The sequence below is a fragment of the Pecten maximus genome, chromosome 3 (assembly GCF_902652985.1).
Source record: "Pecten maximus chromosome 3, xPecMax1.1, whole genome shotgun sequence".
In the NCBI taxonomy this organism is placed as follows: Eukaryota; Metazoa; Mollusca; class Bivalvia; order Pectinida; family Pectinidae; genus Pecten; species Pecten maximus.
The window spans coordinates 52,575,431-52,596,535 of record NC_047017.1 but is presented as its reverse complement, the minus strand read 5'-3'; the positions used below and the strand labels follow the sequence as shown (position 1 = coordinate 52,596,535).

Sequence of the window (21,105 nt, the reverse complement as noted above, 5' to 3'; positions counted from 1 at the left end):
TCTCATAGCCACGGCATGACTATCAGAATTGATGTTTACGCATGCGTGTTCAATATTGGGAGATTAATGCAGATATTGATCGTCAGCCACTTAACTACATACCGTCCCTTGTATACCAATTAGAATTAGCTTACAACAGAGAGGTTATTCGAGGTCAAGACGTCGGCATTACCAAGGCGATAGTTCTGATCATGCGTTCATTCACCAGGCATCCATGTTAGCATTGGATTTGAGCAGACGACATTTGATATAGCAGCCTAACGAAGACGCCTAGCAGACGACAAGGGGGGCGTACTGCTGGACAGAAACGTTGGGTTATGTAACATGTGAGCCAATTTGGAAGAAAAGAACAATGGCGAAAAATTACAAAATTTCCATGTCATTGAGGAAACAGGAAAATGATGAACCAGTTTATCATAAACAAGACGGAGAGAGGTTCTCAAAGTCTCAGACGGTCAAACTGAATGTAAACACGGACTATTGGATAAAGCTGACTATTAGACCATCCATGATTCTCCGGTAAGTTAATTCTACTTTCATTTTACCTTTCTCACCTTTAATTATCGATATGCCTGCGAGCTCTGATTGATCTATACTTGAAGAGCGATACAATTACAAACATCCTGATGGTAAAGATATCGTTGAATAGAGTGTTTTGTTCGGATGTAGACAGTAGTACGTACATAGTTTTCTATGTGAGTAAATTGGCCTTGGGCACTACATCTACACAGAGCACAGACAAGAATGTTTATATACAGTAACAGAAATAGTCTGTACTACAAAAACGAGGTCAGCCAGGAATACTTCAATGGAGTGTAAACCCACAGTACTACTCTGTTTAATATATGTATACACACTTTCTTGGTTTATTGGTCTCGTAAACCGACATGACATGACCTCGCGGTCAAGATAAAGAATTTGGAAAACCTACAACAACAACAACAACAACAACAACAAAACCAACACCAACAACAACAACAAAACCAACAACATCAGCAAAACCAACAACAAAACCAACAACAACAACAAAACCAACAACATCAGCAAAACGCAAAACAACAACAAATACAACAACAGCAGCAGCAGCAACAACCAAAAACACAAAAACAACAATAACAACAACAACAACACTAATGACACTAACAACAACTGAATATTAAATAGATATAATCATTATTACCAGATCATCATTACACTGAATAAATCAGGACATATTAGCAGCTGTCGCTTTGGTGATACATATTTAAAAAAATATATATATACATAGATTGAACCCGACTGGAATAGATCGAACCTTCCTGTTAAACAGTACAAGCAGACTTCCCGACTTTTTACTAGTCTTTTTGGCTAAGTAAACCGGGACGTCATTTCTATTAATTACTACGTGCAAAGAATTGATTTCTCAATATAACAAAGATTCTCATTTTCTAAAACGAGCAAACAGGAAAATCAATAAAGCCATTATTTCAGAAATACACCTGCAAACTCTAACTGAGTTAAGGCAGAAATGCATACGCACGCAGTGCTTGTCATGAGTCATCGTTACTAAGGCTGTGACAACGTTATGTAATCAAATAAAAAAAACCGTTTAAGGCTATTTGCAAATAATGAAGATAACAATATGATCGTTCACAAAATACATTAATGAGCCCAAAATATCAGGATTTCCCATTCATAAGGTCATATAAAGGTATTTAATTTGATGATTTAATGAATTTCACAATTGCTAGTGTAACAAAGTTTTATCCTCGGTGGTACCTGCTTTATTTCCCATCCCATTAATTTCAGAACGACACATCACCTCTTAAAACTCTATTGGTGAGATATATTGGATTTGTAACTATGTGTTGTAATGATGTGTAAGTATGTGTTGTGATTTGTAAGTATGTGTTGTGATGATTTGTAACTATGTGTTGTGATTTGTAAGTATGTATTGTGATGATTTGTAAGTATGTGTTGTGATTTATAAGTATGTGTTGTGATGATTTGTAAGTATGTGTTGTGATGATTTGTAAGTATGTATTGTGATTTGTTACTATGTGTTGTAATGATGTGTAAGTATGTGTTGTGATTTATAAGTATGTGTTGTGATGATTTGTAACTATGTGTTGTGATTTGTACCTATGTGATGTGATTTGTAAGTATGTGTTGTGATGAGTTGTAAGTATGTGTTGTGAGTTGTAACTATGTGTTGTGAGTTGTTACTATGTGTTTTGATGAGTTGTAACTATGTGTTTTGATGAGTTGTAACTTTGTGTTGTGATGAGTTGTAACTATGTGTTGTGATAATTTGTAACTATGTGTTGTGATAATTTGTAACTATGTGTTTTGATGAGTTGTAACTATGTGTTGTGATGAGTTGTAACTATGTGTTGTGATGAGTTGTAACTATGTGTTTTGATGAGCTGTAACTATGTGTTTTGATGAGTTGTAACTATGTGTTTTGATGATTTGTAACTATGTGTTGTGATGAGTTGTAACTATGTGTTTTGATGATTTGTAACTATGTGTTGTGATGAGTTGTAACTATGTGTTGTGATGAGTTGTAACTATGTGTTGTGATGATTTGTAACTATGTGTTGTGATGAGTTGTAACTATGTGTTGTGAGTTGTAACTATGTGTTGTGGTGAGTTGTAACTATGTGTTTTGATGAGTTGTAACTATGTGTTGTGATGAGTTGTAACTATGTGTTGTGAGTTGTAACTATGTGTTGTGGTGAGTTGTAACTATGTGTTTTGATGATTTGTAACTATGTGTTGTGATGAGTTGTAACTATGTGTTTTGATGATTTGTAACTATGTGTTGTGATGAGTTGTAACTATGTGTTGTGATTTGTAACTATGTGTTGTGAGTTGTAACTATGTGTTGTGAGTTGTAACTATGTGTTGTGATGAGTTGTAACTATGTGTTGTGAGTTGTAACTATGTGTTGTGAGTTGTAACTATGTGTTGTGATGAGTTGTAACTATGTGTTTTGATGAGTTGTAACTATGTGTTGTGATGATTTGTGTGAAATATCCATCCAACCTCTATAACGATACATCAATGAATGAAATTAATATCAGTTCAACACAATAAAATATATATCAATCCAAAACAATGAAATAAATATCCAAAACAATTAGATGATTATCAATCGAAGCCAATGAAATAAATGCCAATCAAAACGAAAGAAATAAATATCAGTCTAAAACAAGAAAATAGATATCAATTCAAACCACTGAAATGAATATCAACTCAAAACAATAAAATAAATATCAATCGAAACACTGCATGAAATAGTGAGTTTAATTAGGAACGAAAACTGAACTAAACTCAATAAATCCAGTCGTTTAATAGTGTTTTATTCCAAATTAAATTCCCCTATACTTGAAGTTTAAGTCTAGTTTTGAAGCCATTTTCGATCTTGGTAAACTCCGCCATTTAATGACGTTTTGTTGACATCTTAAACAGCAAGTAAACGTCAGATTTTGGAATAAAGTAAACCACACAAAATTCTCGTAAACTCAATTTTTATTTCAGTAAACCTAATGTAAATTCCAGCAAACTCGCTGTAAATTTCTGTACACTCCCTATAATGTCTAGTAAATTCAATGTAAGTTCCACTAAACTCAACGTAAATTCCAGTAAACTCAATGTACATTCCAGTAAACTCAACGTAAATTCCAGGAAACTTAATGTAAATTCCAGTAAACTCAATGTAAATTTTAGGAAACTCAATGTAAATTCCAGTAAACTCAATGTAAATTCCAGTAAACTCAATGTAAATTTTAGGAAACTCAATGTAAATTCCAGTAAACTCAATGTACATTCCAGTAAACTCATTGTAAATTCCAGTAAACTCAATGTACATTCCAGTAAACTCATTGTAAATTCCAGTAAACTCAATGTAAATTCGAGGAAACTTAATGTAAATTCCAGTAAACTCAATGTTAATTCCAGTAAAGTCAATGTAAATTTTAGGAAACTCAATGTAAATTCCAGTAAACTCAATGTACATTCCAGTAAACTCAATGTAAATTTTAGGAAACTCAATGTAAATTCCAGTAAACTCAATGTACATTCCAGTAAACTCATTGTAAATTTTAGGAAACTCAATGTAAATTCCAGTAAACTCAATGTATATTCCAGTAAACAAAGAATTATTTGCAGTGTGTGTTAATGCATTTGGACAAGTTATAAACAAAGTCCTTTTCATTTGTCCTTTTTGAAAAGTTTTAAATATTTATTTAATGTAGGTTGTAATGAAGTTATTTTCGTTGAATTCATCTTTTACTTTATAATAAGTCATGTACTCTTGCAGACATAGGGGATGGTATCCTTTGTTGAAAGACGTGTTTTGTCACCTTGTGAAAATATGTTGTTTTTTACGACGTGTTTAGTCATTTGGTGAAAATATGGTGACGTGTTGTGTCTTGTGTGAAAATATGTTCATTAACTTAAGATTGTTCCATGAATGAAGTTTACTTGGCATTTACAGGTACTTAAATCTGGAGTTTACAAAAATATAAAACTTTTCGTAAATCTAGAATTTAATTTTCATTAAACCAATATAAAACTCAAACTTTAAAAGTTTAATGAGGTTTACTGAAAATAACTATTTCATTAAACGCGGGTTTTCATGCAATGTTAAACCAATGAAATAAATATCAATCTTAACCAATGAAATGAATATCGATCCAAACCAATGAAATGAATATCAATCTTAACCAATGAAATGAATATCAATCTAAACCAATGAAATGAATATCAATTCAAACAAATGAAATGAATATTAATTCAAACCAATGAAATGATTATTAATTCAAACCAATGAAATGAATATCAATTCAAACAAATGATATGAATATTAATACAAACCAATGAAATGAATATCGATCCAAACCAATGAAATGAATATCAATCTTAACCAATGAAATGAATATTTATCTAAACCAATGAAATGAATATCGATCCAAACCAATGAAATGAATATCGATCCAAACCAATGAAATGAAAATCAATCTTAACCAATGAAATGAATATCAATCTTAACCAATGAAATGAATATCGATCCAAACCAATGAAATGAATATGAATCTAAATCAATGAAATGAACATTAATCTATACCAATGAAATGAATATCGATCCAAACCAATGAAATGAATATCAATCTAAACTAATGAAATAAATATCAATTCAAACCAATGAAATGAATATCAATCTAAACCAATGAAATAAATATCAATTCAAACCAATAAATTCTCTCCATCACACAGAGGAAAATCTTCGATGTAGCCGGTTCTCATTTCTATTGTACTGGCAACCAACAAAATACGCAAAAACAGTTGAATTACCTAAAACCTCTGGTAAACTTGATTGCGTCTTGTGCGAGAATAACTATATGTAAGGTTTAAAGTAAAACGAACCACAGCATGACCCGGCGTAGTGGATTAGGCGGTCGATACAGCTGATCGCTTTAACGTGTGCTGACACAGAATGTGTCAATTATTTATGTGGATCCACGTCTTTTCTTCCCTTGACATTCCTCTGCTATGAAATGCCGCAATGTAAGTCAAAATTAAAGTTGATAATTTTTCATGTACAATGTACAAGCATACCAAATAATGTTTTTGTTTCATTTATGAATTTTGAATAACTACAAATGTATCTGTTTTGGCGGCGTGATGCAATTACATGGGACATCCGTCTTACTGCTATAGACTAAGACAGTGACGATATTTATAATACTTGCAGATTTTATACCTTCCAAAACAAATTTAGGGTTAGCAACAGTAGAGCCAACTGCATCATACTCGGTACATGTTTCATCCTTCTAGGTCTAATCATTGTTGCGAAGGGCCTGACGTCTTGAAACCTAGGAGGCTACAAAAGGGAAATATGTCAAAGAAAATTTCAAAATCTGGATTGCGAGGAACAAAAGACAAACGATTCAAGGAATTCCATGATTTTCAATTATATATTATAAAAGAAAATCAAATACATGTATATATCATAAAAGTTCATTTTGCTTTATCCATGTAACAAGTAGTCACGCGTGTTTTCCGGTTCAAAAAACTATTTCGATCATATGGCGAAAACCGATGTGTCAATTCTATCATGGTGTTTACATTATCTACGAACCTTTGCTTTGTACACACTCGCACCTTCACAACCATGTACGATACATTACAAATACAAACGTCACCCAACACCAGCATGGACACGTACAAATTAACATACAACACCCAACACCAGCATGGACACGTACAAATTAACATACATCACACAACACCAGCATGGACACGTACAAATTAACATACATCACACAACACCAGCATGGACACGTACAAATTAACATACATCACACAACACCAGCATGGACACGTACAAATTAACATACATCACCCAACACCAGCATGGACACGTACAAATTAACATACATCACCCAACACCAGCATGGACACGTACAAATTAACATACATCACCCAACACCATGGACACGTACAAATTAACATACATCACACAACACCAGCATGGACACGTACAAATTAACATACATCACACAACACCAGCATGGACACGTACAAATTAACATACATCACACAACACCAGCATGGACACGTACAAATTAACATACATCACCCAACACCAGCATGGACATGTACAAATTAACATACATCACCCAACACTATGGACACGTACAAATTAACATACATCACACAACACCAGCATGGACACGTACAAATTAACATACATCACACAACACCAGCATGGACATGTACAAATTAACATACATCACACAACACCAGCATGGACACGTACAAATTAACATACATCACACAACACCAGCATGGACACGTACAAATTAACATACATCACACAACACCAGCATGGACACGTACAAATTAACATACATTACACAACACCACCATGGACACGTACAAATTAACATACATCACACAACACCAGCATGGACATGTACAAATTAACATACATCACACAACACCAGCATGGACACGTACAAATTAACATACAATACCTAACACCAGCATGGACACGTACAAATTAACATACATCACACAACACCAGCATGGACACGTACAAATTAACATACATCACACAACACCAGCATGGACACGTACAAATTAACATACATCACACAACACCAGCATGGACACGTACAAATTAACATACAACACCTAACACCAGCATGGACACGTACAAATTAACATACATTACACCAGCATGGATACGTACAAATTAACATACAACACACAACACCAGCATGGACACGTACAAATTAACATACAACACCCAACACCAGCATGGACACGTACAAATTAACATACATCACACAACACCAGCATGGACACGTACAAATTAACATATATCACACAACACCAGCATGGACACGTACAAATTAACATACATCACCCAACACCAGCATGGACACGTACAAATTAACATACATCACACAACACCAGCATGGACACGTACAAATTAACATACATCACACAACACCAGCATGGACACGTACAAATTAACATACATTACACAACACCAGCATGGACACGTACAAATTAACATACATCACCCAACACCAGCATGGACACGTACAAATTAACATACATCACCCAACACCAGCATGGACACGTACAAATTAACATACATCACACAACACCAGCATGGACACGTACAAATGTACATACATCACATACCACCAGCATGGACACGTACAAATTAACATACATCACACAACACCAGCATGGACACGTACAAATTAACATACATCACCCAACACCAGCATGGACACGTACAAATTAACATACATCACCCAACACCAGCATGGACACGCACAAATTAACATACATCACCCAACACCAGCATGGACACGTACAAATTAACATACATCACACAACACCAGCATGGACACGTACAAATTAACATACGTCACCCAACACCAGCATGGACACGTACAAATTAACATACATCACACAACACCAGCATGGACACGTACAAATTAACATACGTCACCCAACACCAGCATGGACACGTACAAATTAACATACATCACACAACACCAGCATGGACACGTACAAATTAACATATACCACCCCACACCAGCATGGACACGTACAAATGTACATACATCACACAACACCAGCATGGACACGTACAAATTAACATACATCACCCAACACCAGCATGGACACGTACAAATTAACATACATCACACAACACCAGCATGGACACGTACAAATTAACATACATTACACAACACCACCATGGACATGTACAAATTAACATACATCACACAACACCACCATGGACACGTACAAATTAACATACATTACACAACACCACCATGGACATGTAAAAATTAACATACATTACACAACACCACCATGGACATGTACAAATTAACATACATCACACAACACCACCATGGACACGTACAAATTAACATACATTACACAACACCACCATGGACATGTACAAATTAACATACATCACACAACACCAGCATGGACACGTACAAATTAACATACACCACCCAACACCAGCATGGACACGTACAAATTAACATACAACACCTAACACCAGCATGGACACGTACAAATTAACATACATTACCTAACAACAGCATGGACACGTACAAATTAACATACATTACCTAACAACAGCATGGACACGTACAAATCAACATACATCACACAACACCAGCATGGACACGTACAAATTAACATATATCACACAACACCAGCATGGACACATACAAATTAATATCATCACCCCACACCAACATGGACACGTACAAATTAACATACATCACACAACACCAGCATGGACACGTACAAATTAACATACATCACACAACACCAGCATGGACACGTACAAATTAACATACATCACCCAACACCAGCATGGACACGTACAAATTAACATACATCACACAACACCAGCATGGACACGTACAAATTAACATACATTACACAACACCACCATGGACATGTACAAATTAACATACATCACACAACACCACCATGGACACGTACAAATTAACATACATTACACAACACCACCATGGACATGTAAAAATTAACATACATTACACAACACCACCATGGACATGTACAAATTAACATACATCACACAACACCACCATGGACACGTACAAATTAACATACATTACACAACACCACCATGGACATGTACAAATTAACATACATCACACAACACCAGCATGGACACGTACAAATTAACATACACCACCCAACACCAGCATGGACACGTACAAATTAACATACAACACCTAACACCAGCATGGACACGTACAAATTAACATACATTACCTAACAACAGCATGGACACGTACAAATTAACATACATTACCTAACAACAGCATGGACACGTACAAATCAACATACATCACACAACACCAGCATGGACACGTACAAATTAACATATATCACACAACACCAGCATGGACACATACAAATTAATATCATCACCCCACACCAACATGGACACGTACAAATTAACATACATCACACAACACCAGCATGGACACGTACAAATTAACATACATCACACAACACCAGCATGGACACGTACAAATTAACATACATCACACAACACCAGCATGGACACGTACAAATTAACATACAACACCTAACACCAGCATGGACACGTACAAATTAACAGATATCACCCCACACCAGCATGGACACGTACAAATTAACATACATCACACAACACCAGCATGGACACGTACAAATTAACATACATCACACAACACCAGCATGGACACGTACAAATTAACATACATCACCCAACACCAGCATGGACACGTACAAATTAACATACATCACACAACACCAGCATGGACACGTACAAATTAACATACATCACCCAACACCATGGACACGTACAAATTAACATACATCACACAACACCAGCATGGACACGTACAAATTAACATACATCACACAACACCAGCATGGACACGTACAAATTAACATACATCACCCAACACCAGCATGGACACGTACAAATGTACATACATCACCCAACACCAGCATGGACACGTACAAATTAACATACATCACACAACACCAGCATGGGCACGTACAAATTAACATACATCACCCCACACCAACATGGACACGTACAAATGTACATACATCACCCAACACCAGCATGGACACGTACAAATTAACATACATCACCTAACACCAGCATGGACACGTACAAATGTACATACATCACACAACACCAGCATGGACACGTACAAATTAACATACATCACCTAACACCAGCATGGACACGTACAAATGTACATACATTACACAACACCAGCATGGACACGTACAAATGTACATACATCACCCCACACCAGCATGGACACGTACAAATGTACATACATCACCCCACACCAACATGGACACGTACAAATGTACATACATCACCCCACACCAGCATGGACACGTACAAATGTACATACATCACCCCACACCAGCATGGACACGTACAAATTAACATACATTACACAACACCACCATGGACATGTAAAAATTAACATACATTACACAACACCACCATGGACATGTACAAATTAACATACATCACACAACACCACCATGGACACGTACAAATTAACATACATTACACAACACCACCATGGACATGTACAAATTAACATACATCACACAACACCAGCATGGACACGTACAAATTAACATACACCACCCAACACCAGCATGGACACGTACAAATTAACATACAACACCTAACACCAGCATGGACACGTACAAATTAACATACATTACCTAACAACAGCATGGACACGTACAAATTAACATACATTACCTAACAACAGCATGGACACGTACAAATCAACATACATCACACAACACCAGCATGGACACGTACAAATTAACATATATCACACAACACCAGCCTGGACACATACAAATTAATATCATCACCCCACACCAACATGGACACGTACAAATTAACATACATCACACAACACCAGCATGGACACGTACAAATTAACATACATCACACAACACCAGCATGGACACGTACAAATTAACATACATCACACAACACCAGCATGGACACGTACAAATTAACATACAACACCTAACACCAGCATGGACACGTACAAATTAACAGATATCACCCCACACCAGCATGGACACGTACAAATTAACATACATCACACAACACCAGCATGGACACGTACAAATTAACATACATCACACAACACCAGCATGGACACGTACAAATTAACATACATCACCCAACACCAGCATGGACACGTACAAATTAACATACATCACACAACACCAGCATGGACACGTACAAATTAACATACATCACCCAACACCATGGACACGTACAAATTAACATACATCACACAACACCAGCATGGACACGTACAAATTAACATACATCACACAACACCAGCATGGACACGTACAAATTAACATACATCACCCAACACCAGCATGGACACGTACAAATGTACATACATCACCCAACACCAGCATGGACACGTACAAATTAACATACATCACACAACACCAGCATGGGCACGTACAAATTAACATACATCACCCCACACCAACATGGACACGTACAAATGTACATACATCACCCAACACCAGCATGGACACGTACAAATTAACATACATCACCTAACACCAGCATGGACACGTACAAATGTACATACATCACACAACACCAGCATGGACACGTACAAATTAACATACATCACCTAACACCAGCATGGACACGTACAAATGTACATACATTACACAACACCAGCATGGACACGTACAAATGTACATACATCACCCCACACCAGCATGGACACGTACAAATGTACATACATCACCCCACACCAACATGGACACGTACAAATGTACATACATCACCCCACACCAGCATGGACACGTACAAATGTACATACATCACCCCACACCAGCATGGACACGTACAAATGTACATACATCACCCCACACCAGCATGGACACGTACAAATGTACATACATCACCCAACACCAGCATGGACACGTACAAATGTACATCCAAATCTCTTCGATCAAACTATAAGTCCTGTTGCGTCGACCTTCAGTAACTTTATTGATTGCAGACGAGTCTATGTCCGATGCTTGATCATCAAATTCTTGTAAATTAAACAATTACCGCATGTTGTAATTGATACACATTAATTATGAACTAATAAGCATACCTAAAGTATATGCCATTTCAAAGATGTAAATATGTAAAAATGTATATAACGTTTGGTTGTACATAGGTTATAGATTAAATATATTAAATCACATACACACAATTATGTAACAAAAACAATCATTGTACATCCTTTAGATTTATTATTAGTGCTGGTCAATCCCATTGATAATGGTATGGAGCTCACTCGACGTCTGTGACAAGTCAGAAAATCGATATCTACATGGTACAAAAATAACCGATTTTTGCCCGAATATCGATTTTCCCTCACAGATTTACTGTCTATGTATGCTCGCTAGTGTTGCGTTTTATTATCGATAAAATGCTTCAATTTAGTCGATAAAATTGCGATACGTTATTAGAGAAATGCACTCATGTATTTATCTGTGTTGTACCCTTAGATGTAATGATATATGTACAACAGTACAATACTACCAAACTACCGTATGCAATAATAATATATACAATAGTAAAATACTACGTATATAATAATAATATATACAATATTACCAAACTACCGTATTTGATAATGATATTTATTACTTTTTTGCCAGTGAAATATAGAACTAATAAAACTTCTATTTTCACTGCAGCGATGAGCAGTGAAAATATACGATTTTGCAATGAAAATATGCTTTTCGTTTTTGACCAATCACAGCGAACCTTTGTATTCACCTCATTGAAAATTGCCGATTTTTCCAATCGAAGCAAAGTTAGATAAATTGGTTATTTTGCTGTATTTTCAAATATTTTTCTGCAATATTCAGACTAGTTTCTGACAAAGTACTCACTTGACTACTATCCATGCACATATTTTCAGTCCTTTCAAAATGGCGCTGTCAAGTTGACGTTGAGTAACGTCACAAAGAGATTACCTCATGAATTATGTTACTGATTCCCACACGTTTCTAATTTTGTTTTTAAATATATGAAATGCAAATAAATGAAAATTGAATGGTTTACAGTTTAATATGACAGAATATTTCGATATTCTTCACTTGTGCTTCGCACTCGTTAAAATATCGATATTATGTCATACTCGTGAAATATATGTTATAAAACGAGAAACCTTTCAATATCCTCTATGCATTCCTGATGTAAGATAGGAGCTAAATTCCGTAGAAAAATACGAATTTCTTCTTGTCCGGGATCAATAACGGTAGTTTATGGCGTCATGGGTTGTCACGTGGAACACAGACAAACGGAATCACACAGCTGATTTATGTGACGTGTGTACTGTGGTGGATAAAGTGATATGGGTAATACAAAAGTGTACAAAAAATCTCAAATAGTTCCTAAAGACCATCAAAATCAATAATATAGGATTTACGGAAATATATTGAGAAATAAGTTTACTATTGATATATTGATAGATCAATATGTATATCCATTGACTTATAAGATTGGATTCATCATGGTCTAACTTGCAAATTAACGTCTTAATCAATCGTTACCGTTCCTCGTCAATATCACAGCAGCGGCTCTCTCTTTGAGAACGCAGTATTAGTGAGGCTCTTCCTAAATGTACATCAAAAAAGAAGAATGTGTTTATCATTTTATCTATCAGTAAAGTCTGTGTATAATGAGTATTTAATTACCCTTTTTTTCATATCAGTATTTTTAGATGTGTTTTGCATGCTATTTTTGAGAATGTGTGTAATTTGGTAATATTCTATTAATATATCTGTATGGCGGGTGTCGTCGTGACCTAGATTTGTATGGCGGGTGTCGCCGTGACCTAAATTTGTATGGCGGGTGTCGTCGTGGCCTAGATTTGTATGACGGGTGTCGTCGTGACCTAGATTTGTATGACGGGTACTGTCGATGGAGCAGAAGACGCTCATTCTACAGGAACACCTGGTCTTATTCTTCCTGTACACTTTCAGGAGTCTCCATACACATTTATTTTTATTTTACTCGTTTAATTGATTTCCAGTTTGAATTATGGTTTCGTTATCATATCAGTATTCTTTGTTGTTTTAGCATGCACGTTTAATTCAATTTGTCTTCTGTTAATCTCAAAACGTTAATATTGAAAATAACTCCTAACAGTGTATGCATACTGAATATAGACATACAAGAAACATCACAAGCTGTTTTCACCCTTCTAGGACCGACCAGAGATGTTAGGGACATGAAACGATGGTTTCGTCCTTCTACAACTCGTCAGGGTCATCATGCAGCTGTTTTGTCCTTCTAGGACTCGTCAGTGATGTTACGGACATCACACAAGTGTATTGTCCTTCTAGGACTCGTCAATGATGGTGGGGATATCACACAGCTCTTTCGTCCTTAAATGAGTCGCCTGTTGTGATAGGGACATCATACAGCTATTTCCTTCTTCTAGGATTCGTCAGTGATGATAGGAACATCATACAGCTGTTTTGTCCTTCTATGACTCGTTAGTAATGTTAGGGACATCATCCAAATATATTGTCCATCTAGGAGTCGTCAGTGATCCTAATGGCGAAATATGTTGAATCCTGAAAGGAAATTTAACCATCAAAATGGCTTGAAGCAACTTTAGAGTTGTACTGCAATCAATTTAATAAATATGGAATTTTGATTTTAATAAGAATAAGAATAAGAAATTCATATGTATGTTCTGAACAGGTAACATTTTAATTTCAGCCTAGAAACTGGTATCATTCGTACTATCAAACCAGATAAAGAATTAAATCAACCATGTACATTGTATTACTGTCAATGATCTTCTGTTACAGTGGCCTGGTGGTACACGGTGTAAGAACGGAGTTTGTCCCTGATACTCCCACTAAATCAATGGACGAGGATGCGGTGTACTATAAAGCTAAGTTTAGTACAGTCAACTTTGACACACACAACCGAGGAAAGAGGAAAGATCTCACATTTTTGTTTGAGGTATTATTACGTTCTATTTAATTTTATACTTTGTTAGTCTATATTTTGACTTTGATGGATATGTGAAAAATACACACTGAAGTAGATCTGTATCAGCCTATAACGGAGCATTTTGATGAAGATAAAATTCAGAGATAATAATACTTAAACCATCAATAAGTTGCATCAATACATTTCTCTTTGTCAATATTCTTTATCTAACAACTTATTGCAAGATAAACATTTGTGGATTTTTTTCTGATCTATTGGAGGAATGCAACTCTTAAAGTATAAAGTTTTTGATATTAAATAATACTTTTAAAAACTATTTACACAACGTGTGTGTTTGTGACTGAAAAAAAGTCTATTTAAATTAGTTATGCATCATGTCATTTTTTGTTTTAAATCAATCTTTGGTTAATGTTCTATGACGTCATTTGTTGAACACGCGACGTTTACATTGTTCTGTGATTAACTGTTGAAGTTTGAGACAAGTATACTTCCTGTTACGTAATAATTGAAATATATTTACAGAACTCTCAGTTGGTATGTAATGTCTAAAATAAATAACAGCAGTCTTAATTGGCAAATAGCGAGCAATAATAGCACGTGTCATCCCCTAAATGAAGCTACACTTAACATTTGTGTCACAATCAGTTTCGTAAATTACACTTAAACTGTATCCAGTCATAGCATGTTTTTATTTTATTCTGAAACTGCATTGGCCAGATTAGAGCCAACTATCTCTGAACAATGTCACCTGATAACGCGTGTATATATGTAATATAAAGATAGTATACATTCCCAGGCACATTGTTAGTTAATATGACCAAGAGAAAGAAAAAGAATAAAATGTTAGTTAATATGACTAAGAGAAAGAAAGGAATAAAATGTTAGTTAATATGACCAAGAGAAAGATAAGGAATAAAATGTTAGTTAATATGACTAAGAGAAAGAAAAAGAATAAAATGTTAGTAAATATGACCAAGAGAAAGAAAAAGAATAAAATGTTAGTAAATATGACAAAGAGAAAGAAAAAGAATAAAATGTTAGTTAATATGACTAAGAGGAAGAAAAAGAATAAAATGTTAGTAAATATGACCAAGAGAAAGAAAAAGAATAAAATGTTAGTAAATATGACAAAGAGAAAGAAAGGAATAAAATGTTAGTTAATATGACTAAGAGAAAGAAAAAGAATAAAATGTTAGTTAATATGACTAAGAGGAAGAAAAAGAATAAAATGTTAGTTAATATGACCAAGAGAAAGAAAAAGAATAAAATGTTAGTTAATATGACCAAGAGAAAGAAAAGAATAAAATGTGTTTAGTTAATATGACCAAGAGAAAGAAAAAGAATATATGTTAGTTAATATGACCAAGAAAAAGAAAAGAATAAAATGTTTTTAGTTAATATGACCAAGAGAAAGAAAAATAATAAAATGTTAGTTAATATGACCAAGAGAAAGAAAAATAATAAAATGTTAGTTAATATGACCAAGAGAAAGAAAAATAATAAAATGTTAGTTAATATGACCAAGAGAAAGAAAAAGAATAAAATGTTAGTTAATATGACCTAGAGAAAGAAACAGAATAAAATGTTAGTTAATATGACCAAGAGAAAGAAAAAGAATAAAATGTTAGTTAATATGACCAAGAGAAAGATAAAGAATAAAACATAATTATTTGTTTGAGATTCGTAGTCTAAATACTATTCAGATAATTATGTGTTTGAGGGTTGTATTCTAGATATCATAGAGATAATTATTACCCCTCTGTTTTGGTTTAAAAATTGAAATTTAATTGATAGACTCTCCTTTACCTCTGTCTTAGTCTATAAATTGATGGACATACCTTTACCTCTGTCTTTGGATTATTATCTTTGTTGATCTACTTTCAGTTTGATCATGGCGTCACTATGAAGACTAACGTCCAAATAAAGCTTTACGAAACTGGAGAAACCGAACACTCATCGTGGGGCCAGGCTCTCACTCTCATAGACTACGACTGTAAAGTCGCGGACGGACAGACTTATGTTGATATAGTCAAGGAAAAATACCTTTAACTGGATAAAACCATAATTATTCTCAACTACGACCCCAATAGGTACGATGCAAACAGTAGGTCAACCTATCATGCCGAAACGAAATTGGCATCGCCAAGAAGTATGAGTTCATCAGCGGATATGGCTTTCGACCTTTCTGTGAAACCCAAAACCTAGGTGATACGATAGGAAAGTCACCGAACTTAAATCCTCCCATCAGTATTGCGTCAGAAAGGCATGGAAGGAAGTACGTTAGATAAGGACTGTGACATAAATAAGGGATGATTTAACAAAATGGCGAGGTGGGGTTGTTAGTCTACTGATAACAGAATTGCGGAAAATATACAAAAAGGCTGGAATGAATCGTTCTGATCGCATGTACTATGTAAAGTACTTTTTGGCGTCTGTATACTCGAGGGTTTCTATTCAAGATTTTATTGTAATTAGTTTACTTCGAGGACGAGTCGGTGGTGCTTCAGAATGAACTGGAAGATGAAATAAAGAAGGATCCCTCCACTTGTTGCTATAACTACCGGATTCACATCTAATGGACGTTTTGACAAACAGTACATATGGTGTTAGCAAAGGTATAAAGGGCTGCCAAATGATCGTGATGCCATAAATGTATTCACTCCTATATGAGGTGATGTAACGATTTTACTGAAAGAAATTATGGTGAATAATTTGCCAGTGATATATGGGATTATTAGAATGTTCGAGGGAATTCAGTTTTATTTGTAACACACTGAAAAGAAAAAAAATGTTACCACTAAATGATAATGTCAAAGTGTCGAGCCGACTATCACTATGATCATGTCAGGATATCGGGCCGACCACCACTGTGATCATGTCAGGATATCGGGCCGACCACCACTGTGATCATGTCAGGATATCGGACCGACCACCACTGTGATCATATTAGGGTATCGGGCCGACCATCACTATGATCTTATCAGGATATCGGGCCGACCACCACTGTGATCATGTCAGGATATCGGGCCGACCACCACTGTGATTATGTCAGGATATCGGGCCGACCACCACTGTGATCATATTAGGGTATCGGGCCGACCATCACTTCGTTATTGAAACATTCTTTTTAAGAACTTGGATGTGGTGCAGTGGTATAAGCTGCGGGTTTGTTTTCTGACTAAGCGACTCACACAAGATTAAAACGCTAAGATGAGAAGCATGCTAACTAAAATATCAGAAATAAAACCAGTATTTGTCTATATTACAGAATATATAATTATAACGTGTACCAAAATAATACGGCATCGTTATTTAAGGTCGTGCAATGTTGTTCAAATTTTTTTTTTAAATCAAAAACAAGAGTTCAATGAGAAAGAGGGTGTGTGTACTGTGTGTACATACCTCCTCTGTACTTATTGAAACGGGTAAAATAGAGACCTGTTGTCTACATCTTAGTTTGAATGTTTGCTGAAATATTGCCTCTGTTAATTTGATCTATACGGTTATTGAATATCAAATAACTCCACGTTACTACACACACGTGGTTTATCGCGATATCTCGTGTACAGATGTGACATTATTGAAATGAGGTGTATAATGTATAATGTACTACTGTATATTTGGAAATAATATTCATTCTGTTGACTTGGCATAGGACACATAATGTAACATAACATTGTGTGATTTCCAGTCAATTTAAAAACCAAAACTATCACATCAGTCCCATTTGAACAAAAATATATTCCTAAATGTAAATTAGATTTTACTGTATTATTTATAAACTATCTGTGTAGTTTTTATTTTATTTTTACAGTTTTACTATTTTAAAATGTGTACACACGTAGGCCCAAACGATAATACGTGTTTCGGTAGGAATTCCAATTCATATACGTTTTAGATATAGTTGGCATATTAAATATGGATTTGGGTCATTCGTCTTGTTTCATTGGGCAATCTAGATTGCATGTACTTACTGCTGGGAAATCTAGATTGAATGTACTTACTGCTTACGATTGCAATCTACATGTGTATTACATCAGATCGAGGAGGAACTACATCAGTATTTCATATCATATCGTTACTATTATAAAGAATTAATTTCATGTGAATAATTAAAAACAAACACTTGCTTCATATGTAAAAATGAAAGAAATACTCTTAATAGTAATCAAATATATCAAAACAAATATCAGAAAAAATCTTGAAAAAATATGTGGGTACAAAACGGCAAAAGAAAATTGTTTTGCAAACAAACAAAAAGCAATTACAAGTTAAACTTAAAATGGTGAAAAACATACCGGAGATATTGCTTATATTTAATATATATGATAATTTAATTTCAAATAACTCCACGTTACTACACACTCGTGGTGTATCGAGATATTTCGTGTATAGATGTGACATTAGTGAAATGAGGTGTGTGATGTGTGTATGTACTACTGTTAATTCTGTGGACATGGCATAGGAATCATAATGTAATATACACTTCATATTACATTCCTGTCATAACATTGTGTGATTTCTAGTCAATTAAAAAGGCAAAACTATCAAATCATTCTCATTTCAACAACAATATATTCCTAAATGCCAATTAGATTTTTTACTATTTTACTTTAAGCCTAACTGTACAGGTCCTATCATTTTTTTGTTTTTGCTATTTTTGATGGTTTGGTTGTGTCTAATCGGAGTTACGCTATGTAATATTGAGTGAGATGGCATTCTGAATGGGTCTTTGTACAGTATGGCTGTTAAGAAATTATTATGTTTAAGGAAAGAGTGATTCTACTTATATAGAAATATACACTATGTATTTACTCACGTATATGTATGAGTGTACCTTTATCGAAGGTCATTGTGGAGTGATTTAAAAAAAAAACTGATATTAAGTAATACATAATAACTTGATTGATCTTAAGATGTGGTAATCAACATGTAATTCATTACATGAAGAATTCACAACTGACTGGTCAGAACGGTAATTTTAGGAAGTTAAAGAAGTCTAGTATTTTGGCCTTAACCTACAGACTAATAAACAGTCTTAAACAACAACAAAAAATTGACTTCAAAATGAAGAATGCAAACACAGTCCAGGGAGGTAACTCGTCATTTCAATACTGGTACATAGAGTTGTACTATTGGATTAGTGATACATAATTTGTGATATATTTATGTGGCGAATTGTTGGTGTCTCATCGCACAGAGAGGTTTTGTATGACATATTATCTGTATAAGCTTTACTTTAAATATTTTCATATAGTTTTATCAAAGAGTTGTATATATATATATTTATGTTTTTATTTGTAATGCAGGTCCATGTTAATGATATTTAGTATTAAATGATGTTTCCTTATTTTGTGACGAGAGAAGCAGCGGTAATTTCTGTTGAAGGTTGAATCATCAGTTAGCTTACTGTGACAGTATATGTATTACTGTCGCTGAAGGGGAAACCAAAAACCGATTAACGATTTATGAGTTCGGTAACTTATAACAATGTACAAAGGAATGTAGTAAGCCCGACAAATGTTATGTCTTGTATTGGTAATTCTCGTGACAAACGGATTCTATTGATGACAGTCTCTATAGATGTCAACGTACCTATCACTTAACCTTTCATCACGTTATTGATATTAGTGATAACAATGAACAATAACGTTTATCAGAAATAACAAAGATAACTATATCACAATTGTAATTTAGTAGGATAGTTTATAAACTTTATTAACTAGAATCTTAATCTTTAGAAGATATTATATAAAATGTTGTAAGATTTTTGTATTACAGTAACCCGGAATCATTAAAAATTGACGCCAATTAATCGGATATGAAATGTTTAAAGTGTATTTATAATGTTTTTGTAACTGGTGACATACACATAATAAGTTCTTGGCGATCAACGATTTCAGTTAACTGTGGAGGTAGTGAGGAATTTCGTATGTGTTTATCATGTGTTGCTATTTACCAAAAACGAGAAATAAACGTGCAATATATGA

The 21,105-nt window shown here is 34.7% G+C and overlaps 1 protein-coding gene across 1 annotated transcript; it reads left to right on the top strand.

The window, feature by feature from the left end:
* On the top strand, positions 1-21,105 carry LOC117324542 (CB1 cannabinoid receptor-interacting protein 1-like). The gene is made up of 3 exons (XM_033880453.1): positions 1-519; positions 14,968-15,124; positions 17,000-21,105. Exons 1-3 carry the CDS (start codon positions 353-355, stop codon positions 17,162-17,164), a joined length of 489 nt encoding a protein of 162 aa, XP_033736344.1. The 5' UTR covers positions 1-352; the 3' UTR covers positions 17,165-21,105.

What these genes read in the sequence shown, in the direction of transcription:
- LOC117324542 (XM_033880453.1), top strand. Translation starts at nt 353, where the DNA reads ATGGCGAAAAATTACAAAATTTCCATGTCATTGAGGAAACAGGAAAAT. An exon ending in AGACCATCCATGATTCTCCG is followed by an intron (nt 520 to 14,967) that starts GTAAGTTAATTC and finishes CTTCTGTTACAG; the next exon opens with TGGCCTGGTGGTACACGGTG. An exon ending in ATCTCACATTTTTGTTTGAG is followed by an intron (nt 15,125 to 16,999) that starts GTATTATTACGT and finishes ATCTACTTTCAG; the next exon opens with TTTGATCATGGCGTCACTAT.